Source organism: Cucurbita moschata, unplaced genomic scaffold, assembly GCF_002738365.1.
Source record: "Cucurbita moschata cultivar Rifu unplaced genomic scaffold, Cmos_1.0 Cmo_Scf00018, whole genome shotgun sequence".
Classification (NCBI taxonomy): domain Eukaryota; kingdom Viridiplantae; phylum Streptophyta; class Magnoliopsida; order Cucurbitales; family Cucurbitaceae; genus Cucurbita; species Cucurbita moschata.
This window is the reverse complement of record NW_019268534.1, coordinates 2,575,216-2,601,715: the sequence shown is the minus strand read 5'-3', so window position 1 is coordinate 2,601,715 and position 26,500 is coordinate 2,575,216. Positions and strand designations below refer to the sequence as shown.

Here is a 26,500-nt window from a genome sequence, read left to right as displayed (position 1 = left end):
TTTTTTTTTTTTTTTTTTTTTTTTTTTTTTTTTTTTTTTATATTCCTATTCCCCATGGATTTTCTTTCTAATATATTGTGAAGAAAGAAACAGAAGAATTCTTATATACAATCATTAGCGACTGTGTTCTTGGTTGGATTGGACTCGTATTCTTGTTCATTTTTCTTCTGTAAATATGGTTGCTGGAAAAAGGAGAAGTGAGGAACGGAGTGTTTCTGGGGAAGAAGATGATGATCCAGTCAATAGGGGTAATATTGTAATTTCACGTCTTCTTGATCCCCGAGGATGTGCTATATCTGTGGTGTCCCTATTCCTAGGTTGCATGTTTATTTGGACAATTTTTTATTCTTGAATTAAAGAATATGTTGGGAAAACTCGAGATTTAGAATCTGGATTTGGTAACGGATGACTATATATTTGTATTATTCACTCAATTATATTGAAAACGAGGCTATTTATCTAAAGTGAAGACTATTTGTACCTATTCTAGGTGTTATTTTAAACAATTAAATAATCGAAAAAGAAATTATTATTGAATAAAGTTCCATATCTGCTAACTCAGAGGATGATCATCAGTTTATGAAGACTTTTGAGAAGTTCAAAATAAAGTCACGAGAGTTTATCGTCAAGAGGTAAAGTTTGATTCATATAATTTGTTTGTTGGTTTATTACTATTATTATTATTATTTCATCATTATGCTTTTTTCTGTTCTATTGCACGTGATTCCTCACGTGATTGATCTGCCGCCTCCCTCCCAATCTTTCTCTTTGCGCGTGCTTTGACTCGTGAAAAAAAAAAAGAAAACGGTTATTTTTTGCTTCCCATATTTGAATTTTTTAAAAAAGAAATTCCAATAAACCCGATTTTATTTTAATTAATTATAAAATTACACAATTGGAAATTAAAAAAAAAAAAAAAAAGTTAAAATCTTGGATGATCATAAACAGAATGCCACATCATCAAACATGAGGATGCCATGTCACCAAACATGGTTTAGTTAATATAATAATTAGAGAGGGAGAGAAAGAATAAAGTGTGAAACCGACCAGGGTCCCATTTCCAAATCATTATTTAGGGAAAAAAAAAATTAAATAGTGTATTAAGAGGTGATGTGTAGTTCCTCAAAAATTCAGCTGCCTAATTATGAGGTAAAATAATATGATTTTTAATTTTATTATTTTTAAATAATGTGTTAGAATCTAATGAGATTATAATATGTTGGTTATAAATTTGGGGTTTTAATGGTTCAAATATGGTGCCTTGGAATATAATATAAAGTTAGATGATGATGATGATGCATGGTATGGACCATTCTTAATTAATTAATTAATTAATTGGACATGAAGATTTTCTACTAAACTTGTGTGGGGTCCCCAACTTTTCAACCATTTCAAATATTTGGTGGGTGGGAAATATCTATAAAACTTAAATCTATACTTTTCAAAGTTCACATTTTAATTACTAAATGAAATTGTTTGAATTTTTCTCGGGTTAAATTATAAAATAAGTTTATACTTAAAGTGGAATTATCATACTATTGTGGAGGTTCGTGATTTCTAACATAGTATTAGAGTCATGCTCTAATAAAATCCTTAATTGTCGAACAGTGGGAAGTAAGGAAAGTAAGGAATACTATTGTAGAATTTGTGATTTCTAACGTTCTTCTATCTGGGTTTTTCTTGCATTGTTGAAATCTCGATGCGTTAAGGAAGTTGGTGATATGATGACATGGAAGCTGACGATCGAAACTTGTAAGAGGAAGGAGTAGTGTAGAAATGGTGGAGTTAATGATTTCTAATGTTCTTCTATCTGGGTTTTTCTTGCACTGTTGAAATCTCGACGTGTCACGACGTGTCAAGAAAGTTGGTGATATAATGACATGAAAGCTGACGATCGAAACTTGTAAGAGGAAGGAGTAGTGTAGAAATGGTCCCTTTGAGGAATGGAGTGACTTCCCACCTTCACCTCTTCCAAAGCTAAATGAGAGCAAGCATGAATGTGTACAAAGTGTAATAATGAACATCTCCTCATCTTTTTCTTTCCTGTTCTGGTCTCATTCAATATTATCAATAACTTCGATGTCATAAGTAGAGAGTACGTCATACTTCCAGTGGCACCACACGAGGGCCTAGACGAGTGCCAGATACAACTAAAAAGAACGGTGCATTACCGTTAAAAATGTACAACCATGACACTCGACACTTATAGATGTCACTTAAGTGAGCTTGTTAGCGAGTGTTTATGTATCCTTCCGTTTGTATATAGTTTAAACAACTAATTATTTTTGGGAATTGTTACTGCAAAATCTCACATCAATTGAGAACGAAACATTCTTTATAAGGGGTGTAGAAACCTCTCCCTCTCCTTAGGAGACATGTTTTAAATGTTAGACGAACACGACCCTCCACAATGGTATGATATTGTTCACTTAGAGCATAAGCTCTCATGGTTTTGCTTTGAGTTTCCTCAAAAGGCCTTGTACCAATGGAGAGAGTATTCTTTGTTTATAAACTTATGATCATTCCCTAAATTAGCCGATGTAGGACTTTCATCATGTAACACCTCCCCTCGAACAAAGTGCACCTCCCCTTAATCGAGGCTCAACTCCTTTGGAGTCCTAGTCATTTTTTACTGCCTTCGAGGAGGTTTGACTTCTTTTTTGTTTTGGAGTCCTTTGTTCGATGTTTGAGGATTTACCAATTTATTGACACGACTAAGTTTAGGACATGACTCTGATACCATGTTACGTTGAATGGCACAATGACCTAGGGTCACGACCTCATGTATTTATAGATGTGTATAATGAAGATTACATTCTAAATCATAGATTTGGTAACAAACTAGTAAATCACTAACTTATCTTACTATATACAAATATGATATATTCTACGTTTAACATTAAAAATCCAGAGAGAACAAGATCTGCTAACAGGGGGCTTCGTAATAATTACTATTTGTATCGCAAGTAATAATCATGAAAATCTCGTTCCTTTCCAAGAAATTTCACAGGGAGAACGAGGATAAAATAATAATAATAATAATAATAATAATAAAATTAAATCAAGATTAAGACATTTGATTAGCAACATAATGTTGGATTTAAGGTTTGGACATAAGAGAAGAAAAGCAATTTCATTTGGCTTTTGGGAGTTTGGATAAGGCCGAAGACTTGCACCAAAAGTCGACCTTGCGCATGAACTATGCTCCCTTGAAAACCCAACCAACATATATTATTAAATTAAATTATATAAACTAGTGCTAATTTATTTATTAATACTATAATTATATAAATTTACACATTTAATTTAAATTTTACGCGTAATTTTTATTATTTTTTTACTTTTGGAGAGTGGGGGGTTGGGGTAAGTATGATTTTATATGGTTAGAGGGTCAATTACGGCAAGAATTGACTAAATATTGTAAAAAACATTAGTGGGGTAAATTTGTTTTTAAAAATGCCTTCAATTTAATAATTAATATATTTATTATTCAATTGTTAGGTCATTAGTCGTTGAGAAAGAGTCAACCTTCGTCAAAAATAAATAAATTAATAAAACTTTGATATAAGAACTCTACTTTAGTCTTTTAATGTTTTTTTTAATAGCCCAATAAAAAGGCTCAATGAAAAGCCCAATTTCAGTTGAATTAAAAGCCCAATGAGATGGCCCAAGTTATAGGAAAAGTTTAAGAGCGGCCCATGAATTAGGATGACAATACGGTGTCGTGTTGTCTGCTATTTTAGATGAACAAGACATTGTACCGGGTTGGATAGCCCACGAGTAAAATTATTGGTTTTGGGCCTCAAATGGGCTTTTGCTTTTGAGCCTGAGCCTTTTTAATAAACACAACTCTGCTAAAATAATAAAAATAAAAATAAATATGAGTTTTGTTCATTTTTGTATGAATAAGCGAAAACAAAAAATAAAATAAATAAATAAAAAAAGAAAAAACCTAACACCTAATTTTATTAATTAATTTGTAATTATGAACTAACTAAATTGACTTTTTATGTCGAACCAAAATTAAATAAACGTAACAATTAAATATATATATATATATGAAGATTTTTAAAAAATGGGTCAATTTGTGTCGGCATGTTTTGGGATATATTTTAATTGTCCATCTATATTTTTAAAATTTAAATTTTCTTTATTAAATTTAAATATATTTGTCCTAAACAATACCATTAAGAGTTTTATTTATTTAATTATTATTATTACTTATTTTAAGTAAGATAAAATTTATAATAAAGCTACTCATGTGCAAAGTTATGAGATGACAATAATAAAATGTCTAAAATAATAATAATAAAATGAATAAAAATTGAAGTGACGATTTTTTTTAGGCAAAGCGAGAATTGTTCAAGGTTTTATCTATAATGTCCGAAAAAAAAATAATATTTGGACAAATAATATCTGAAAATTAAATAAATGTATTTATTGTTGTCGGTAAAATATTGTTCACATTTTTAAAAAATAAATTATTTTTTACCATTTTATTACCTTATTTAATTTTAAATAAATTAGTGTTAACTATTTTATTTTTATTATATTAATTTTAACTATAGTAACCATTTAAAAAATACTCTTTTAATTTTAAGAGGTTTAAAAAATACTGGTTTAAAAAAAAAAATTCAAAAATTTCATTAATATCTTTAAATTAAAAAATTCTAAAATACTTTTATTAATAATACAGTATTTTAAAACTACTTATAAATTTTTAAAAATAATATAGATATAATCTTGAAATGTCAATGTACGATTAACGTTAATTTATTGATGTTAAAAAAAAAAATTTAAGCGTTTTTTTACAAAGATAAAAAATACTAATATAATTTCATATTTTAAAAAGGCGAAAGTTTTAATAAAACTTTTTAAAGTTTTAAGAATATTATTAATAAAAGTATTTTGAGATTTTTTTAAAGCATTAAAAAGAAAAGTCAAAAGCTTTTTTTTTCTTTTTTTTGAAATAAAATATAAAATTTGTGAATATTTTTATTAATTTAATAATTAAAAAACCAATTATTATTATTTTTTTACGCGGGAGAAAAGAGTTTTTGCATGCAATAAATTAAAGGTAAAAGAGAGGAAACGACACAAGCGGAAAATCGTGAAATGGGGAACGCCGCTATTGCCATATATATTTGATAATTTGAATGGAGGACAAAGGGCGTAATTTCGTGAAAATAAGGAGGGTATTCACGTAATAACACACATATTCGCGAACCAAATTGAATAATAACTTGCGTATAAAAACCAAACCGAACCAAACCAAACCATTTCATTTTGCATCGTTTCTCTCAATATTCAAAATAAAAACAAAAGGGAAAGGGGAAACCCGATTAATTGTTTTTAAAACGAGTTTTCGGATTTTTGTGTCCTTTTGTTTTTTCCCTTCCAACGCCGCAGAGGAGAGCACTACGACGCTCAAACCCTAATAACAAACTCTCTAATGGAGCAACGCTCGCCTTTTGCTTCTCTTTCTCTCTCATTTTTGATTAATTAGAACAGGGAGAAGAGAATTGGAGGGATGTGGAAGACGACCGTCTAATCGGGATTCTCTATGCTGTTTTTGTTGTAATCTAATGGCGGATGATAAAGACAGGGAGAGTGAACACGGCACCGCCTCATGGGGGACTTGGGAGGAGCTTTTACTGGCTTGCGCAGTCAAGCGCCATGGATTTAAGGATTGGAATTCTGTTTCCATCGAGGTTCAGTCTCGTTCTTCTCTCCCTCATATTCTAACCACTGCGCGTAACTGTGAACTCAAATTCCTTGACCTTAAGCGACGGTTTACTTCCTGCCAAAACGGCGCTGGAATTGCCGATAAGGTCGATACCAGTGTACCTTGGGTCGATGAGTTGAGGAAACTCCGCGTTGCCGAACTCCGACGAGAGGTCCAGCGCTATGATGTTTCAATCAAGTAAATCTCTATCGTTTTTGTTTCGCTTTGTTCGCTTTTTTTTTTTTTTGAAACGTTATTTTTATCTTAAAATTTTCAGATCTGAGTTCATCGTATTGAGATTTTCGGCAGCTCGTTGCAGTTGAAGGTCAAGAAATTGGAGGAGGAGCGAGAACAAGGCATGAGCGATAGAGAGGCCAGCACTGGAAAACCAGATCTAAAAATGGAGTCCAGAGAGCGTCGATCAGAAAACGACAAAAAGCTCTTCGTCGAACCAGACCACCGGTCCGGAATAAACGGAACAGTCGCGAAGCCCCCGGCAGTTCCCGGCGAAGATTCTGACCGGGAGGATTTCTCTGTAAACCAATCCAATTCCACCGGTTCCAAAAGCGGTAACCGTAAAAGCACCGCCGAAAACGATAAATCCGAAACCAAACCGGAATTGGCCGGTTCATACAGACCAGAACAAAACCGAAGAGCCGCAGAACCAGCCGATCCACAATCGGATGACGGAAGTACGGACACTGTGGTTAAGAACTCGACTTGCGACATATCGGAGACAAAAAAGAAGGAAACGCAGCGAGTCGACAACTCGTTCGAGTTAGCGGACTCAGAGGCTCAGTCAAACGGCGGAGAGACGGCGACAAGGGAGAGTAGCGAAGTACAGAGCTCGGCGAGCTTGACGGGGAGGATGAAGAGGAAGAGACTCCTCAAGAAGGAGATCTCCGGCGGTAGTAGCGGCAATGAACCTCGTCGGACACCCGCCGTCAAGTCACGGCCGTTCGACGAGGTTTTGCAGATGATACGAGCGCACAAACACAGCTCCTTGTTCGAATCCCGTCTCCAAAGTCAGGTAATATTTCTCCGTTTTTCTCTGTCTCTCTCTTCCTTTTAGTAAAATAATTATGTTTTAAATCCTTTTTTATTTTAAAAAAGAAATTAGGCTTAAAATAACCATAACAACATAATTCCAATATAAAATATTAAACGAAAACAAAATACACATAAGAGTTGATGGGAATCACTAAAATGGGTAAATTAAACTATTCAAAATATTTGTATTATTAATACTACAATTGAAGGTTAAATTATGTTTTAGGCTTAGTAATTATTTTTTATGAATATTATTTATAACACAAAAAATTGATTTGATGTGAACCAATGCTATTAATAGCTGTACGACCAATAAATTTGGACCATTTCCAATTGAACATTAATAAAAAAAGAAAAGAAAAAAAGAGGAAGTGGGGGACCATTCGCTTAATAGCTTCGATCTATGTTGCTTTTCATTTCTACTTTTTTTTTTTTTTGGAATTTTTGCAAATAAAAAATATAGTAGTTTTGTTCAATACTAAGATCATTTCTACCCAATTCATGATTTTTTTTTTTCCTCTTAATTAATTTATTATTCGATATAAATTGATTAAAGATTCGGCTGAATTTATTTTGAATGCGAAAGTTTAACTTGTGCATTATTTTGTTATCTTTTTTTCATTTTGATGAAAATAAAAAAAGAGAATGAAAAGAACACCGAATTCGAGGGGTCATGAAGAGATAGTATTTTGTCCCGGTGTATTGGATGTGCTTTTCTAGGCTATTAATATTGAAATAACTTGGGCCATGCCCATGGCTGATAGGCCCTTGTTTCCCCACCCAACTCCCATTAGGCCCCCTCCCAAGCTGAGTCATCCACCATCTTTTTGCCATTTTTTTAAACCTTATTTCAATAAAGATCATAGGGTCTTTAGGGAACACGACAGGCCTGGATATTTGGGTGTTGCCCTTGAAAAATGGTTAGCATTTTTAGTAAATTTGTTTTTGTATGAGATCTTCTGTGCTAATGTTCTAGGCTAAGAAAGAGAAAAGTAGGTTAGGAGGAAAGCTGTGGTATTTCAATCAAGTGCTGGTCAGGATTTCGCCTGTTTTTATGGCTTTGTATGATGTAATTTTCACAAAACGACCCGTGTAGGTAACTCCATGTTTTTTCTTGCAGGAAACGGAAGAGTACAAGGGCATGGTGCGGCAGCATTTGGACTTGGAATCAGTTCAAGCCAAGATCAATTCTGGCTCTTATTCCTCCACCCATGCATTTTACAGAGACCTCTTGCTTCTTTTCAACAACGTGGTTACCTTCTTCCCCAAATCCTCAAGGGAGTCGGTAGCTGCTCATGAACTCCGTCTTCTAGTCTCTATTGAAATGAAGAAGGCTCTGCAGGTTGCTCAGATTGACCCTTCACCTGAAGTAGTGGATTCGTCCCCAACGATTCCTTCTCAATCCAAGGGTCCCGATCTCGAAGGATCACAGTCTTTGCTTGCAAAGCAGAAGTCCTCTGTTCCTATAATAGTTTGTCGGAAACGAAGCAAAATTTCATCCAAGCTTTCATCGACGACGGGTCTTGGTGAAAAAGGTGAACGGAGCAATGATGATGAGAAGTTAGCTGTTGATCTGAAATCAAGTATTAAAATTGCTTCAACAAACCCTGTTGAAGACCAGGGCACTACAAAAGATAGCAAGGTTAAAGAGAAACCCATAACTGGAGCAAGAAGCATGAGAAGGAGCAATGACAGTGCCACAAACTCTAGCGGCCCTACCATCAAGAAACAGAACACGAACTCTGGATGGAAACCCAGTTCGGGCAATGAAACAGAGACACCAATCCCAATCCCAATCCCAATCCCAGACAAGAAGAAATCGGATACAGCAACACTGGAGAAGAAGCGAAGTGCAGCAGATTTCTTGAAGAGAATCAAGCAGAACTCACCTGCAGAGACTACAACAAAGAGAAATGGCAGAGGTGGAAGCAGCAGTAGTGTTGTTAATGCTGCAACAGAACAAAAGAAGGGCAGTGGCAGCAAAAGTGAAAAAGGCAAGGAGAGAGTGTTGGCAATCAGACAAAGCAACGACAAGAAGCGTCTGAAGGAGGATGGCAGCAGCCCTTCTAAGCGCAGCGTCGGGCGACCACCTAAGAAGGCAGCCGAGGCTGATCCCACTCCAATAAAAAGAGCCAGAGAAGGGGTTGGAAAAGAACCTCTAAAGCGGCCAAAGAAAAGGGCTAGAAGGTGATCAGCTTAGATTGTTTGTGTATACTAGTAGTATTAGGACTAGAACTAGGACGACTCAGTCTGCAGTGTATTGATCTGTATTGCATTTAATTAATTTTACTTCTAATTTGTAACACGCAAAAAAAAGTTGGGCACTATTTTCTTTGGTTTCCCCCACTAAAACTAGTCAACCAGAACGTTAAATCTAATTAGGATCTTTTTATAAGGCAAATCCATTTTGTTCCAAGTACAAGAGGAGGCTATGTGGTGTCTGTGGGAGATGAGAAAAAGCTCTAATGCACACGTGGAGAATGATCATTGGGTATTCATTTTAATGTCTTCTTCCAACTCAGATGACGTCTGTGTATGGGCCCCATCAGCTTTCCTATCTTAATCCTTACCTTTACCAAAAATGGGAGAATTAGAAGAAAACAAACAACCCCATCCTGGTATTTTACAGGGAAAAAGGAGCTTGAGAGTTTAGGTGTGTCACTCCCCAATTAACTCAAAACTTGCTTACCACATCCAAATCACCTTTTCTATCAACAGGATGCTCTTGCAGAGTGAACCTCCTCCGTTTCGAAGTGATTATCGTTATTCCCGGTCCATGGATTGCTCGTGCGAGAACCGGTGACCACCTTCGTCTGTTACAAAAGCAACCAAACCAGACACATCCAGGGATTTAGAGTTATCATTCAGCTGGCATTAGGATTGTTCTAAGGTGGTCCGTACGATACGATGTTCGTAAGCATGCGAAAAGAGTAAACGAGAAGCATAGTTAAGACTGAAATGAAACTTACCGCTTCCGACATCAGAAATATCTCCGAGCTTATTAATGGCATCGATAAGTGATTGTTCGTGGCCCTGGACAGAGTATGTTAGTGTATGAATTAAAAGGTGAAGAGAATAAAATGAAAGACTGCCAGCTGAATCAAATGCTTCTTACATTGAGAACTTTCTTTGCCATTTCAATTTCAACTGGATCTGGATGTTTTGAACCAAAGACTCTCTCCAACTAAACAAAAAAGTAAAAAATGATCATATATGGATGCTAGAAAGCCAACAAATTCATAATGGCCAAAAGAACAAATCCCTTGTGCTTGTACCTCTCTAATTAGAGTTTGTGTGTGGAGTATCCGTATATCGTCGGATGTCTTCTTGCCGATGCCATTTTGGGATGGCAAAAGATCTTTTCTCGACTGAGACTTGGCGACTCCTCTACCTCTACCTGCACCAGAGCCATCACGACCTACCGAACGGTTCATTCCGTGACCTGATCCACCATAACCACCTCTATGTGGGATTCCTGGATCCTCATCAACCCATTGGATGTCCTCCGGAGATATCTACGCGGCCAATTCTAGGTATAAGCACAAGCGATGATAGTAATCCATTTCTAAGAACTCAGATCTTTCTAAGAACTCAGATCTTCGAATCCAGTGAAATTTCGAATAGGTAGTGCTGAATTCGATTACATAACATAGCGGAATATCCCGTGAAATTTAACAAATGTATCTTTCCATGTAGAAATCATACAGGCAAAGAAATAAGTTACGGAAGGAATCATTGCCAATCCAGTAATCCCCTAGAAAAAGGATACAAAACCCACATGAGATCCCACGTCGGTTGGAGAGGGGAACGAAACATTCCTTATAAAGGTGTGGAAACCTCTCCCTAGCAGACGCGTTTTAAAACCTTAAGGGAAAGCCTGAAAGGAAAAACTTAAAGAGGACAATATCAACTAGCAGTGGGTTTGGACTGTTACAAATGGGATCAGATCCAGACACTGAGCGATGTACCAATGAGGATGCTGGACCCCAAGGGGGTGGATTGTGAGATCCCACATCGGTTGGAGAGGGAAACGAAACATTCCTTATAAGGGTGTGGAAACCTCTCTTTAGTAGACGCGTTTTAAAACCTTGAGGGGAAGCCCGAAAGGAAAAGCTCAAAGAGGACAATATCTGCTAGCGGTGGGTTTGGGCTACAACAACCCATCATCCATCCCCAACCAAGTTCTTAACAAACATTTCAAAACATGAATTATGTGCCTATATGATTTTCACATGATTTCAGATATGGAAAACCCATAAAAGTGAGGATGCAAGTATCTCGAGTTCAAAGAACAAGTGCTAGATAGATATACCTCTAAGAGATTAACCCACTCCCACGTCTCATTTGCAGAGCCAATATCATAAACCAAAGCGTGTCGTCCCTGAGTAGACATAGATGTACTTTCAGCAACATTCCTTACTGAAATACAAATTAGTATACCATTAAAAAAAGATAATTTACCTCAGCAGCATTGTAATCAGTTATAACAGCTTCATAAAAGTTATTATCATCCGGCCATCTAGTTCTTACTTTCCTCCCAATAAATGGATTCAATGATGCTCCTTCAGCTGCCTCAATGGCTCCAGAAGAAACCCTATTAGCAACTTGACTCCTGCCACTAGGAACTGAAGTTTGGTACTGTTTAGCTACAGATTTTTGTTTTTTGCCCTTGGTGGTAGGGATAGCTCCTCGTTTTGCAACGGACGACGATGGCTGATGAGGAGAAGCAATAGGTTGTTGGTGGAATGATGGAGATGGACCAGTAAACGACTGTGGAGGAACCAAATGGGTTAGTTTCTGTTTCTTGCGCGATGCAGAGACGGTAGGGCTGGGTATCGGATCATGAATAGCTTGGCTGGTACTGAGCTTACCAGGCTGATGCCCACCTGCCTGTCTCCACTCCCTATAACATGACCCAAAGGTATCCATCAATATTAAAAAGAGCCCTCAAAACTACAACCTCTTAAAGCATTGGTTAATATTTTTATTTTTCGTGTTATCGAACCTTATAGTTCGAATCATGTCATCCGCGTTAACTTGTCCTAGAAGCTCTCTATGCTCTTCATTTGATAATCTTAACTCTTTCCGGAGTTCTGTGATCAAACTTTCTTTCTCCTAAAGAAAATACATTCCGTGAGGCAATCGTTAACGCCTGATCAAATAAATTTACGACTATTAGATACTTGAAATATAAACAAAAGTACCCAAGTAATGGCATCAGCTTGAGCTTTAAAGGCTCGAAGAACAGAACTGTAAGCTTCCTTCTCAAGTTGATGAATTTGAGCTTCCATGTCAGTTTCACCATACATCCTGTGATATGGGACAGAACCCATGCCTGATCTTCCATTCCCTGAAACACGGCCACCTCCTCTTGCAATTCTATTCTGGTGTGATGGAGGGAGATCGTCATCGGTTCCTGAAATGGATGGTGTAACAAATTATACAGCTGAATTCAAGGTAGTCATTGTGTAATGACCCAAGCACACCGCTAGCAGATATTGTCCTCTTTGGGCTTTCCCTTTCAGACTTCCCCTCAAGGTTTTTAAAACGCGTCTATTAGGGAGAGGTTTCCACACCCTTATAAAGAATGTTTCGTTCTATCCACCCCCTTCGTAACATTAGTAGTAGCCAAAACCTCCCTCTAGCAGACGCGTTTTAAAAATCTTGAGGAGAAGTCCGAAAAGGAAAGCTTAAAGAGGACAATATCTGCATTGATAATATTACACATTGTGTTCCAAACAGGACAATAAAACTGTAAACTAGTTCCTTCACAGATACTTTTAAATGCACAAAAACCAAACAGCCAATCATTCAAACAATTACAACAATTTTTATACATGGTATGTTCTTAACCAGCTCATCACGGCTCATGGATAAAAGAATTCCCTCAAAAACAAGTGTAAAAGGTCTCCAAGCCTCACAAAGCAAGATTGGAAGGCCAACAGAGTAAAATTCCCAAATAGAACACTTGAAAACCCTAATAATTGAAACGAAAGCATGATTAGAGTTAACTTACTTACCGCTACTATCATAGGGCTCGAAGTCCATAACCAGTTCGCAAACCGACCGAAAACCCTTGGATACACTCAGAAAGACACCGACAAGAATAATGTAGAAAAAGAAATCGGGAACAGAGGAGAGTAGAGGCGCCGAGTAATGTGGCGTTGGAGCTCAAATCTGGCGGGAAGAAGACGAATCGCCGGCGGAGTGCGCAGAAGTTCGGGTTGAGATTGAGATTGAGATTGAAGTGGATGAATTGAAGTGAATTACGTAGAATGGGAACCGACGGCGACGGAGAATTAGAACACTATGAACTCCTAACCTGAGTTTGGGACTGAGTTTGTGAGCGCAAGAACAGTTTTTTGGTCATCAAAATTATGGGAAAAAAAAAAAAATCCGGGACAACGGATGTGAACTCGATCTACAGCTGAATTATTTCCGAGCTTATAGTTGTATTCAATTCCGCTGGATTAGAATTTACCTATTTGCCCATTGGTTTATTCTTTTTCATTTCAGCCGCAAATCGACACCCTCTCTCGCTTTCCCTCGACTGTCGACGTTATTCAGCTGTTCGTCGTCGCACCCTCTGCGGCTCGAACGACAGGTTGCTTCTCTGGCTTGACATTCCATCTCAGACAGCTTTGGGTTCGAACGACGACGAGGGGTTTTCGTCCGACCGGCTTCGGCTTCTTGCTGCGACCATGATTTTGGTCTCCGACAGCGCAAGGTACCGCCGGCTATGGGTACTCGACATCCTTCGACGCCGGTCCCTTTGCTTCGACATTGGTCCGGTTTCTTCAACATTCACGGTCGGACTCTTCGCTTGCTTCACCTTTCTCTTCCTTGCATGATCGATAGAGGGAATAGGGTTTTTTTTTTGTTTTTTTTTTTTAATGTCGTATCCATATATAAAACAGGCTATTTCTCAACTATTTTGTCTAAATAATAATAATAAAATAAAAAACTTTACTAATTTATTTTAATTTTTTTTTGTAAACAAATAAAAATACTTTATTCTAAGTAAGTTGTGGAGGATGATGACTAGTTTAAATGGAACATAATATCACAACTTTATATAAATAGAATAGGTTGTGACCCTCACGTTACATCAAGAGAAGCAATTTTGGCACTCATCTGACCATGCGAGCACGTAAACGAGTGTAATAATGTGAGTGAAGAGAACCGGGCATCATCTAACACACCACCAAATTAAAAAATTGTTATCCATTTATTTTACTTTTTTTTTAATTAATTTATCTTCCATCATTATTTTTTTTCTCATTGAATATCCTCTCCATCTCTGAATTTTTTACTATTTTTAGATATCAAAACTTTAATAAAAAAATGAAGAATTATCTCATTTTAAACATTTAAAAAAATATAAATTTCTAACAATTGTTTTCAAATAAAAATTTTCCTAGCTCATTATAAATTTAAAAGAAATTTAATTATTTTATTTTAATTTTTGTTTGGAAATATTTATGTATGGGGAGTTTTTTTTTTTTTTTTTTTTTTTTTTAACAGAGAAATAAAGGAAATTTTAGAGATTGAAGAACTATTTTAAACCCTTCAAAACAAGTTTTGATGCGCAAACGAAATTATACGAATTCAAATTACGAAACCTAGTCATCGTCGCCGGTGTAATTCAGAACCGGCGATCGTTCCAGTGTCTAAGATGGCCGAAGGAGATGCAACTGTGTCAGCTTCCACAAGCTCCAACCGCGAAGGATCATCACTTTGCGAAGAGTGTAAATCGAACCCATCCAAGTACAAGTGCCCCGCTTGTTCTTTGCGCTCTTGTAGCCTCAACTGCGTCAAGGCTCACAAGAGGCACAGTGGCTGTACTGGCAAGAGGAAGCACATCCAACTCGTCCCGCTTTCTCAGTTTAACGATTCCATCCTTCTTTCTGGTACTTGAACTCCCTCCCTCGACTCATCTCACTGGTTTTGAATGTTTCTAGTACTACTGATTTTGCGTTAGTGGTTCTGGAATTGTTTAGCTTTGTAATTTGATTGGATTCGCCATATCTGTGTTCTTGCGTCTCTAAGAATGGATATCATGGTTGTTTTTACGATATGTAGATTATAATTTGCTGGAGGAAGTGAAAAGAATGGCTGAATCAGCTCAAAGATTCAGAAAGAAATTGTGCCCTTATACTCATGCTTACTTTCGTCTACCATTTCATCTTAAAAGTTTGCGCACTGCTGCTTTAAGCAGGAGAACAAAAATCATGTTTCTCCCTACAGGAATGACGAAAAGGGAAAACAAAAGAGGTTATCTTCTCCTTATTTATCCATGCGTTATCTAGAAAGATGTATCATCAGACGTTGAATGTGTTGAGGACGGTTGGAATAGAGTCGCACATTCCCTAATTAAGGGATTGATCATGAATTTATAAGTAAAGAATACATCTCCGTTAGTATGAGGCCTTTTGGGGAAACCAGGGAACCAAAAGCAAAGCTATGAGAGCTTAGGCTCAAAGTGGACAATACCATCATTGTGAAGAGTTGTGATTCCTAGTATAATGATCTAGTTGGTTGATTTTCTTAATCCAAGTACTCAGTAGCAGAATTTTAGATGTTTTTACTCCAAATGATGATCTTGGTTTGTTATTGTATTTGAACTTTGTAGACCATTGATCACCATGTAAACATTTTGTATATTGACAGTCACTTCACTGTGCTCAACCTTCAAGTTAGTAACTGTAGTTTGTTTTAAGAATGGAAGTAGTCATACTGCAGGTTTGATAATAAGAATTCTTCAGGGTTAGGCCAATCAATCAGGCACCTAGTTTGTTATTCTGGGAAGCAATTCTACTTAAAGTTTTTCTCTTTTCTTTTCTGAAATTGTTCCTTGATAAACGAAGTTTCTTTGTTTACAGGGAAAAAACAATCTTCTGGACAATGGAATGGTGGTTTAACTCTACAGATATTGTTTTAGTTGACCATGGGTGAGTATTTTTTTCCCACGCCATTGGAAGGATGATTTATTATTGTTTTATTTTGGTTGTTTCCTCCAAATTCATGGCAAGTGATTGGGTCTGACTAATGAAATGCTTTGAAAATATTTCCTTTTTCTCCAGAGTTAATGAAAACTCGAAGCTTTCTACCATTCTTGAAAACCATTTACAACCAAGTCCGTGGAAAAATCAACCTCAGAAGTTCTGTGAGCAGCTGGATAGCCTCAAATTTTTTGTCCGTACATACCCCAAGGTTATATTTCAGTTCCTTTGGGTTGTTTCTCAAGTATTTCATATAAGATGTAGTCGATTAGTGGCAGAGCTTGTGAGATCCCACATCGGTTGGAGAGGAGAACGAAACATTCCTTATAAGGGTGTGGAAACCTCTCCCTAAAAGACGCATTTTAAAACCGTAAGGCTGATGACGATATGTAATAGGCAAAAACGGATAATATCTGTAAGCGGTGAGCTTGGATTGTTACAAATGGTATCAGAGTCAGACACCGAGCGGTGTGCCAAGGAGGACACTAGGCCTCCAAGGGGGGTGGATTGTGAGATCCCACATCAGTTGGAGAGGAAAATGAATCATTCCTTACAAAAGTGTGGAAACCTCTCCCTAAAACACACGTTTTAAAACCGTGAGGCTGAGAGCAATACGTAATGAGCCAAAGCAGAAAATATTTGTTAGCGGTAACCGGTGCACTTCTGTCGTACAACCAGCTTGTCATTTGTCTGTCATTATTTTGTAACTACAAGGTAGAGGTCCTTGTAGTCTCTTTTTTGATATAAAAGAAAGGTAATGTAAACCACTCTAGGATTAGTGTCATGTTTGACATGGAATTAGAACGATTTTGTCAATTCACTTAATAAATCATTCCTTAAAGACGGATTGTATAGTAGCTATTTGCTTGAAAGAATTAGATATCCAAGGGCTTCCTTTAACTTGCCTTGTTTATTATGTATAATATGTATATAGGGAGCTACATCGCCTTTCCATGAGCTGGACTCGAGATTGCCAATTAGACAACTATTTTACAACTTGGTTTTTGTGGAATACCCTGTTATATATGTTGTTCTACCCTCTCAAACTCCCAACTTCCAAGTAGTTAAAACGGCCAATCCAATGAGTCATAATCCAGAAGATACCAATACTGGAAAAAATGATCTTGCTAGTCATGAAGGTGTTTCCTTCAGGGTGGAAGAAATAGAAGATGATGACAACTCCTGTAATCCTCAGGTTCTTGATCTGTTGAAAGTATCAACTTCAAGCCCACATGGTGCAACACTGGGGAACCATGAGTTTGGGAATGGCCCGAATTCAAGCTCCCAGGCCGAGGAGCTAGCGGTTTCGAAAGGATTGGAGTTTGATTTTGAGCAAGATCTGATAGATACATACTCAAATATCATGGCACAAATCAATCCAGATGATTTTCTTGATTGGGAAGGAGACTTTTCCAAGGGAGTTGAAGAACCGGAGGAAGGAGAGATTATGGAATAGTGATTAGCATTCTCGTATATATGCTTTTTTTAGTGACATTTGGAGTGAAACCTTATTATTCACAAATCCCAGACTGCGTCATATTTGAGGTGAAGTAATACAATATTTACGAGCTTGCCGTTCATAGTCTGTATTTCTTTGTTATTTGTAGAAGTTCTACTCAAGATAAAAGACAATTCTACAATACATTGGTTGGTGATAAAGTAATCTCATTGCAGAGGCCTCATGAACATGAACTAAGAAAAAATTGAAGTTTGGAGGTTCTATTTGAATCAATGCAAGAAATGGTATGAGGAGATGCTGCTCACCTGCTCCGGTAGTAGCATCCAAGGAGGAAAACCACTGCATCACTCCCGTCCTTCGCAGAAAACCCGAGTCCAGCCATTTGAAGGCAATGGGCAGACCAATAAAATGCAGAATAGAAAGACGAGGCCCCTATTCTTCCTTTTCCGCTCTGTCATGGTTTCAATGTTTTCTCCACAAAATCGACAAGATCTTGTGGAAGAACTCGACGTCCAGAGCTTTTTAAGTGACAGAATGAAGAACTATTCCTGTAACCTTTTGTAGACTCTTTAACTCAATTAAGCCTCCACCAAACTGGAGGCTTCTTTGGAAGAAAGTGACCAATGTGGTGAAAGAGAAACCACTTTTCCAATTATAATTAAAGTAGGTGAAACCAACTCTGCTGCTTTGATTTCATCTGCAAGATCCTTCAGTTCTGCAAAAACCTGCACAAATGGAATAGATCCAAGCAAGATTTGTTCAAGGAACGACCAAGATGAAATGACAAGACTAAGTGAAAGTATGCCCTGCCCCCTTGATATTAAAGTCTAGAACCAGATGTCACTGAAAAAGTAGCTCGACGTAGAGAGATCTCCTGATTTAAGTAGATTTGCTAGAATGGTAACGAACCGACACGTTAAGAGTGTTTGGTTGAACCCTACCCAACTCAGAACAAAAGTTGAAGGCAGCAGAGAATTGTGCTTACTATTCTTTGTTGGGGTGTTGTCCCTCGTTCAATAGCAGCAGCTGGGGTATCAGGGGGCAGACCATGATGCATCAACTTAAGGGCCAGAGATGGAAGAGTTGATAGACCCATGTATACCACCAGAGTTGAATCTGGATCAGCTGCATTCTCTGCGACAAATAGAGGATCGGTTCCACCCTGTCTGGAGTGACCAGTGAGGAACCTGACACTTGTCGCAACGCCCCTGTGTGTCAAAGGAATTCCCAATTCAGCAGCTATACCTGAAGCAGCAGTTATCCCTGCAAGAGAAACAAAGGTTACTCTTAAGAGTAGTTTCCTTAAACTGGTGATGCATAGACATGACGTTGGCAATCAGAATGTAATATGTTAATGACAGTTCAGTGATTGATTCCGAGCATGAAGCGAACTCAAGAGACCTTGTACAAATCATCCTCAGGTACTCGAGCTCGTCTTACCTAATTTCTTACTCCTGGTTCTATTCCACATAACTTAAGGTCACTCCATTCTCTTCGTTTGGAAGGAGTCAAGGACAGAAAATAGGGTGGGGTGGGAAATTGTAACAGCCCAATCCACCGCTAACCGATGTTATTCTCTTTAGGCTTTCCCTTATGAGCTTTCCCTCAAAGTTATAAACCTATATGCTAGGGAGAAATTTCCACATCTTTATAAAGAATGCTTCGTTCCCCTCTCCAACCAACGTAGGATCTCACATAAATGCTCTATGTTGATGTGTTAGAACGTAAGCCTCGCTGGGAGCGAGGACCTACGAGTGCCTTTCCTACGACTTTAGCCATCCCAAACAGGTGTTACATTCTAACCTAATATGGTCCATCCACTTCTGAAGGAACTGAAGAACTGGATTCAGAAATGCACTTACCAGGAACAATTTTGACTTGAATCCCTTGCTGTTGCAAGAAATCCATCTCCTCCCCACCCCTTCCAAACACCTAAAAAGAACACAAACAACAGAATTTTCAGGATGCATCACTAAAAATCATTTGAATGAGCCATTCAAAATGCACACTTACAAGAGGGTCTCCTCCTTTAAGCCTCACAACTGTAGCTCCAGCTTCAGCAAAGTTCAGAAGTAACTCATGAATCTCCTCCTAAACAAATACCCATTCAGCAACAATCTCAAAAAGGCCAAACCAAACCCATATTAAGTAGAGATTTTCAGAAGACAAAGCTCACCTGGGTTCTGCTATGGAAACCAGCCGTCTTCCCCACATAGAGAAGCCTAGCATCAGAACCCACCAAATCCAACACATCATTAGACACCAATCGATCATACAAAAGCAAATCAGCACTCTGAATCACTTTCACCGCCTTCAATGTCAAAAGCTCTGGATCTCCAGGGCCAGTCCCCACCAAAAACACATTCCCCGGCCCACATTTCCCATCATCGCCACCACTACTTGCCCTCTTTTCCCTCAGCACCTGCAGCAATTTCTTCAGCTCCGGCAACTGCAAGGCAATGTCATTCTGCCGTATAGACTCAGAATCAGACGGAATAGAACACGATGAAGCAACAGAACTTTCATCCGCTTGGTTCTTGTACAGCCAATCGTCTCTTTGGTATCTCTTCACGGAATGTTTCTCTGTAAATGGCGAAGAAGAAGAAGAAGAAGAAGAAGAAGAAGAAGAGCAGTGAAAAGAACAAATGGGTTTGAAATTTGAGGATCTGGGTATTGTTGGGCGAGACGCAAATAGCGATGAAAGAGACTGTAGGTCGCAAACACGAGCCATGGCGAAGGAGAAAGTGGGAAAAAGCGATGTCTGAAAGGGGAATAAATATGGGATAAATGAGAGGAAGCCTGTGGCTCTACGGCTCTAACACATGGACTTTGAGGAAGATGAGAAGGCAAAAGGAAAGGAGTGGCGGCGGCCTGCCTATAAAAAAATGAAGGAAAAGGGGAAGGAGACAAGGAGTGGCCTTTTGAGATGTGCGAGAGACCAAATTGAAATCCCTGGGACTGTCTATCAGCTGCCATGAATTTCACAGCTGAATTGGAAACTGTGAGGATTTTTTCTGCCTTTTTTCTTTTGAAATAGCAAATAAATGCGCAACTCTCTTCGTTATATGGGCCGTATCTTAATTGGGCCGTAGCTGAATTGGGCCTCGTGGTCCAGTAATCCTATCCGTTATAATGGCCTGACCCATGATTATTATCAAGTAAATGAGCTCACGATCATCTCGCGAAAAGTATAGCCGCGTGATTTACGAGCGTTGACTTTTCGGAATATCCACGATTTTGTTGCCTAATATAATAATTAATTGTTTTATTAAATATAAGTTTTAATTTAAATTTTTTATTTATTTGTTAGTTAAAATAGATTAGAACTATAAATTAAAAAATATATTGAAATTTTATGGATGAAATAAATATAAACGCATCAACTTCTAATTTAGCCTAGATTTATTTTTTTTATATTATTTTATTATTTATTCACAGATTCAATAATGAGACAATTTTCATGAGGAATAAAAGCTCGACCTCGAAGATCGAGCTAACCCCCCACCGGCTTGGGTCACAAACAATCAGAATACGCCACGTGGAAAAAGTAAGGGGTATTTTAGTCATTTGTGAAAACTTCCAAGGGTGCTCTCTGAAATCTCTCTTTTGTCTCACCGTCGTCGTCTCTGAACCTTTATTACTTCGGATCTAATGATTTTGAGAGGAGAGCTCTGTAGTTCTCTCTGAAAATCGAAAATGCCTCAGATTTTCTCCTAAGAAACAGCGTCAGTATCTGAATCTCCCAGTTTCCCTCATTTGGGTGCGTGATTTTCTTGTTTGATTCAGATTCTTTCAGTGCAATCTCCACTGTTTTAGCTTTTGCTTCCTTACCCTCTTCTTATTTTCCAAGAATTGCTAATGGGTCGTGTCGATCGGTGTGTCAATCGAGCGAAATCACATTTGGGTTATGCTCGATTGTGGCGCCTCTGTTTCTGCAGGACTCTGTTTGATCGAGTTAGCTTTGCATAGCTGATGATCTTAGCTTCTACTTACCAAATTGATCTGTTTGAGAAAACCATATGGCTGTTACCTTTTTCTTAGCTATTATAATGGCATTTAGCAGCAATCCATGGCTCATTTGCTTTCATAATGTTACTTAGGGAAATGGAGTTGTGTTTTTGTTTACTGGTTTGTCTGAAAATTTCTTATGTTGACACAGATGTATAGAGAGGCATATGTTGTCTATCAAATGAGGGAACATTTTCAATTCATGTGATATAAGCAAGAGATGAAAGGGGGGAACATCATCATGGTGAGGGGGGGACATCTTTCCATTGCCATGGTTGTTCTTATGTTTACAACCATATTGTTATGGGGTTGGGATAAAAGCTATTTTGCTAGTTTTCTTCCACTGACAAGACAGCAGTATATGATACCACTTTCAGGTATTTGCCCAACTGATCATATTCTTTCTACCATTTTAGAAGTTTCTTGTGAATCTATGTTAAGAATGGGATGAAAATGGTAGAATTCTAAGCCTTCTTTCTTTGGCAACTTCACTTAAATGCTTAATTGTCATGAACTTTAATGATTTTCATTTATCTCTGTCTTGTTTTCTCTTAATTGTTCATAGCATTGTGTTTGTTGATTAATTTTCTATATCATGGCTTAGAATATGTAGTGGCCGTGTCAAATAATTCCTCAACACCAAAGGATGAAATGGTTAAGTCAGAGAACAAAATGAAGGGAAGAAGTAATAATACCAATGAAAAAGAACAACCAGGAAAAGGTTCAGACTACTTTGATGCTGATTCTATCTCCAAGCCTACTCCTATCTCCAAAGGTAGAGTTTAGATTCTCAAAGTGTTAGGCACATATGTGTTTGTTCTTCGTAGTTTTACACTGAATTCAGCTTTTGATTTGTTTAAAAATGATATCCAGTTCATATCTAAGATATTGCTGCTCTTTCAGTTTGCAACTACGCCAAAGGTAGATGGGTTGAAGACAACAGGCGGCCATGGTATTCCGGGTTAGGATGCAAACAATGGCTGTCAATAATGTGGGCCTGTAGACTTACAAAAAGAAAGGACTTTTCTTATGAAGGATATAGGTGGCAACCGGAAAATTGCTACATGCCTGAGTTTGAGCGTTCATCATTCCTTAGAAGGTACTTGAGATTTTATCCCTCCATGAGCTCTGAGCGAAATGCTTGTATGTATTGTATGCTTAAACCTGGTTAGTTCTAGAGATTTGACTGCCATTTTGGTTCTTAGAATGCAGAACAAAACACTTGCATTTATAGGAGATTCATTAGGTAGGCAGCAGTTTCAATCTTTAATGTGTATGCTCACTGGTGGTGAAGAGAGCCCTGAAGTCGAAGACGTGGGGAAGGAATATGGTCTAGCCAAAGCTCCCGGGGCTCGTCGACCCGACGGATGGGTGTATCGGTTTCCAGACACAAACACCACCATTCTATATTACTGGTCAGCCAGCCTCTCTGATCTAGAACCTATTAATAGAACAGATCCAGCAACAAATATTGCAATGCATTTGGATCAACCCCCAGCTTTCATGAGGAAGTTCCTCCATGAGTTCAATGTGTTGGTTTTGAATACAGGACACCATTGGAATAGGGGAAAACTTGAAGCAAATAGGTGGGTGATGTATGTTGATGGAAAACCAGTGGAGGAAAATAAGCCTTTGGATATGGGGAAGGCCAAGAACTTGACTGTATACAGCATTGCCAAATGGCTCGACTCGCAACTTCCCCGACATCGACGTAATCTAAAAGTCTTCTTTAGGACAATTTCGCCAAGGCATTTCTTCAATGGGGATTGGAACACCGGAGGATCCTGTGATAATATGATTCCTATGTCTGGTGGGAGTGAGGTTGTCCAAGATGGATCTAGTGACATTGTTGTTGAAAGTGCTTTAAAGGGTACCAAGGTGAAGATCCTAGACATAACTGCCATCTCTCAGCTGCGCGACGAAGGGCACGTATCGCGCTATACCCGTCGAGCAATCTTAAACACAAGTGATTGCTTGCATTGGTGCTTGCCTGGCATACCAGACACATGGAATGAACTGCTACTTGCACAGATATAGTCTTGCATATCAGTGCTTTCAGAGTATACAAGATTCTTAGTAATGGTTATAGCTGAGAATCTATCAATCTACTTCAAATAGGCTGCCTGAAAGTACAATTGAAAGGATGTTACATGTTCTTCGTCCATGTATTCGAGAAAGCGAAGAAGCCGAGCTATTTCGAGTAGTTACAATATGTGTGGTGAAAAGTTTGCATCAATGGCTGCTCTGATCCATGAAAGGCAAACCCCTTCAAGTAAGGCTTTCTGCTTATTCCTTCTTCTTTTGATATGCATCATTGAGAATCCTGATTTCTTATGAGAATGGTTTGGGGATTGAATAGTAATGATCACTGTTGGCGATTTGGAACAATTTTTTAAGCACTTAGTTGCATGCTTTTTTTGTTCATATATGTTTTAATCGTGTAACCATTAGAGAAACCAGGAAATAAAAATGTCACATGTATAAGTCTCCAAATAGGAACAAATCAATCCCAAAAGAACAGGAAAAAAGAACAGAGCTAAGAACTAGAAGAACATGTTCTACAAACACCCACAAGCCAAAAATATCAAAATCAATGGATCCAACACAAGGAAAAGCTTCATGTTCTTCAGCTTCGATGAATCGATTCAAGAACAGAGTTGATAATGAAAATCACAGGCGAGACAGATTTGCAGAAACTGGGAAATAAGAGACGATTATCGGAGCTTGAGGTGACTGTGAATCAGATTTTGGTTTGTGTTTGGAGGGCTGTTGTTTGTGTTTCATGTTTGAATGTTCTTCACCATGGGAGACCTTTGAAGCTAGAGAAGGAAGGAAGCAACCCAGGAGAGCTGAGACTATGGGAGAAGAAGGCATCTTATTGCGCTTTGGGCTTTTAGAAATCGAAGGAGAAGGGAAGATTTTGCTTTGGATTTTTTGAGATGGAAAGAAATTAAACGAAGATATGATGAATTTATAGTCCACTTTGAAGACCGCAATGACTGGAATGGTCAAAAGGTTGAGTTTGGGGAACAAGCAAAGATCTTGCCAACCTATTTCCTTTTTCCTTTTCAACCTTTTTTATTCACCTTGTTGAGTAAGATACAATGTATCGCACCTTGCTTGCGATGGGCGATACGTAATGGGTCAAAACGGACAATATTTGCTAGCGATAGCTGTGGGTTGTTACACATGGTATCAGAGCCCGACACTGGGTGGTGTGCCAGAGAGGTCGCTGGCCCCAAGTGGGGTGGATTGTGAGATCTTACATCGGTTGGAGAGAGAAACATAGTATTTTTTATAAGGGCGTGGAACCTAAAACCGTGAGGCTGACGACGATACGTAACAAGTCAAATCGGACAATATTTGCTAGCAGTGGACTTGAGCTATTACAAATGGTATCAAAGTTAAAAACTAAGTGATACGCCAGCGAAGTCGTTGGGCTTAATAGAGTAGATTGTGAGATCCCACATCGGTTGGAGAGGAGAACAAAACATTCTTTATAAGGGCGTGGAAACCTCTCTCTAGTAGACGTGTTTTAAAATTGTGAGGTTGACTGTGATACATAAGCCAACAATATTTGCTAACGGTGGACTTGGGCTGTTATAAATGGTATCAGAGCCAGACACCAAGTTGTATGCTAGCGAAGTCGCTGAGCTCAATGAGGTGGATTGTGAGATTCCACATCGGTTAGAGAGAAGAACGAAATATTCTTTATAAGGGTGTGTAAACCTCTCTCTAATAGACGTGTTTTAAAATTGTGAGGTTGACTGTGATACATAATGAGTTAAAGCGGATATCCATTAATAGTGGATTTAGATTGTTACAAACGTGTATTTGCTTCCTGAGTTCTAATTACGACACTTCCTATGCTACGAATTTAGTTAGCAACTTCTTTATTATCATTAAATTATTACCATTTTCGTAACGAGATAATACAAATTAAAGTAAAGTATATGAAAATGTTGACTAATTTTATTCAAAATTAATCATAAGACACGTATGGCAATTAATAATTTAATATAAAAAAAGATTTCCAATATTTAATCATATAATAGAAGAAATTTAAATAAATGAAAAAAAAATGCTTGAAATTTGATTTTTTCTCGTGAAAGGGAAATCTACCTACTCTAAAAAAATATTTCACATAAACAATCACTAAAGTCTTCGATGTATTATTTTATTTTATAAATTTTACACAAAATTAAATATTTTTTTTACAGTAAATAATAAAATTTTATATTATATAATAGTATAAGAAATTTTAATTTCTAAACTCATTTTGAATTTTTTTTTTTTATATTTTATTAATATATTTAGATTTTGACAAATTTTATTTATCTTTGTGAGTTTATACGAAAGAATGGAACGTCAAATATGAATCAAGTAAGGGTTTTTCCTCGAAGATTTATGATTTTGTATTAGAGAAGTTGTGGCTTTCATGGATAGAACGTGTCCTAGAAAACGGTTTGGAATTTTTTTCTTCTCTTGGCCCCAACGTAAGGAGTCGATTTTGATGGACGAAAATGACTTTTTTTTTATTTTTTTAATTAAATTAATTGGAAAATGATTTTTTATTTTTATGCCCCACTTTATTTATTTATGATGATAATAGATTTGAACTCTAGAAAGTATATATATTATGTTTGTATGGCTAAGGTTAGTTTGGATGAAACTTAAAAGGAATAATTAGAGGTATTAAAAAAAATTAGTCTAATCTCATACGATTTTGATTGAGTTATAAACTTATTTAATTGAATTGGTTTTATATAAATAATAATTTTACGGATTAGATTAGTTCCTAAGTTTTCTTAAAATTAGATTGGATTGAACCGAATAACCACGAATTAATTTTAAAAATATATATATTAAAATTGAATGGTAAATTTTAATTAAATATTTAAAGTTAAATAACTAAATCTCTTACCCACTAATATTTTACTTTTATTAAAAAAGAAATAAATAAATTACTCGAACAACCTAAACCAACCCAACAAAAAAAAATGACATAGGTTCATTATTCAATAAAAAAATTTTAAATTGGGTCGAGTCTAAAAAATGCCTCGACCCAACTCAAATAAACTCAACCCAACCCATGAAAACTCTTACGAACGACGTCTTAAATTTATCAGCTTCAACACTTCGCTATTTGAAATAGGAGGGAGTATATTGATACAAACTAAAGGTTATTTTGAATTTGGTTCATTAAGTTGACCTAATGTTGATGTTCAGTAAGCTTTCGTTAAAATACATAAAAAT

General features: G+C 37.2%; 5 protein-coding genes across 11 annotated transcripts; 3 read left to right on the top strand and 2 right to left on the bottom strand.

Moving 5' to 3' along the window:
• The first annotated feature begins 5,313 nt into the window (after positions 1–5,313).
• LOC111456596 lies at positions 5,314–9,082 on the top strand. Of its 2 annotated transcripts, none has more exons than XM_023098541.1 (3): positions 5,314–5,923; positions 6,035–6,755; positions 7,896–9,082. In XM_023098541.1, exons 1-3 carry the CDS (start codon positions 5,586–5,588, stop codon positions 8,964–8,966), a joined length of 2,130 nt encoding a protein of 709 aa, XP_022954309.1. In that variant the 5' UTR covers positions 5,314–5,585; the 3' UTR covers positions 8,967–9,082. The 2 variants fall into 2 exon arrangements, with proteins under 2 accessions (XP_022954309.1, XP_022954310.1); XM_023098542.1 differs by having other exon boundaries at positions 5,803–5,923; positions 6,003–6,755.
• Positions 9,083–9,231: 149 nt separating this feature from the next.
• On the bottom strand, positions 9,232–13,638 carry LOC111456602 (protein EMSY-LIKE 3-like). Of its 2 annotated transcripts, XM_023098553.1 has the most exons (9): positions 12,796–13,637; positions 11,980–12,191; positions 11,781–11,890; positions 11,237–11,678; positions 11,088–11,156; positions 10,051–10,290; positions 9,891–9,959; positions 9,745–9,808; positions 9,232–9,588 (listed from the first exon to the last, which is right to left on the bottom strand). In XM_023098553.1, the coding sequence occupies exons 1-9, from the start codon at positions 12,821–12,823 to the stop codon at positions 9,539–9,541; spliced, it is 1,284 nt and encodes a 427-aa protein (XP_022954321.1). In that variant the 5' UTR covers positions 12,824–13,637; the 3' UTR covers positions 9,232–9,538. The 2 variants fall into 2 exon arrangements, with proteins under 2 accessions (XP_022954321.1, XP_022954322.1); XM_023098554.1 differs by lacking the exon at positions 11,781–11,890 and having other exon boundaries at positions 12,796–13,638.
• A 669-nt stretch (positions 13,639–14,307) lies between these two features.
• LOC111456609 lies at positions 14,308–17,417 on the top strand. Of its 2 annotated transcripts, XM_023098563.1 has the most exons (5): positions 14,308–14,685; positions 14,858–15,049; positions 15,658–15,726; positions 15,859–15,988; positions 16,712–17,417. In XM_023098563.1, the coding sequence occupies exons 3-5, from the start codon at positions 15,680–15,682 to the stop codon at positions 17,231–17,233; spliced, it is 699 nt and encodes a 232-aa protein (XP_022954331.1). In that variant the 5' UTR covers positions 14,308–14,685; positions 14,858–15,049; positions 15,658–15,679; the 3' UTR covers positions 17,234–17,417. The 2 variants fall into 2 exon arrangements, with proteins under 2 accessions (XP_022954331.1, XP_022954333.1); XM_023098565.1 differs by lacking the exons at positions 14,308–14,685; positions 14,858–15,049 and having other exon boundaries at positions 15,613–15,726.
• On the bottom strand, positions 17,360–20,446 carry LOC111456604 (uroporphyrinogen-III C-methyltransferase). The gene is made up of 5 exons (XM_023098558.1): positions 19,413–20,446; positions 19,250–19,327; positions 19,099–19,168; positions 18,222–18,499; positions 17,360–17,961 (listed from the first exon to the last, which is right to left on the bottom strand). The coding sequence occupies exons 1-5, from the start codon at positions 19,965–19,967 to the stop codon at positions 17,815–17,817; spliced, it is 1,128 nt and encodes a 375-aa protein (XP_022954326.1). The 5' UTR covers positions 19,968–20,446; the 3' UTR covers positions 17,360–17,814.
• Positions 20,447–20,846: 400 nt separating this feature from the next.
• Positions 20,847–23,668, top strand: LOC111456598 (protein trichome birefringence-like 14). Of its 4 annotated transcripts, none has more exons than XM_023098546.1 (5): positions 20,847–20,996; positions 21,396–21,621; positions 21,858–22,019; positions 22,148–22,343; positions 22,450–23,668. In XM_023098546.1, the coding sequence occupies exons 2-5, from the start codon at positions 21,465–21,467 to the stop codon at positions 23,279–23,281; spliced, it is 1,347 nt and encodes a 448-aa protein (XP_022954314.1). In that variant the 5' UTR covers positions 20,847–20,996; positions 21,396–21,464; the 3' UTR covers positions 23,282–23,668. The 4 variants fall into 4 exon arrangements, with proteins under 4 accessions (XP_022954314.1, XP_022954315.1, XP_022954312.1 ...); XM_023098547.1 differs by having other exon boundaries at positions 21,849–21,999; positions 22,146–22,343; XM_023098544.1 differs by having other exon boundaries at positions 21,849–22,019.
• Positions 23,669–26,500: the final 2,832 nt, after the last annotated feature.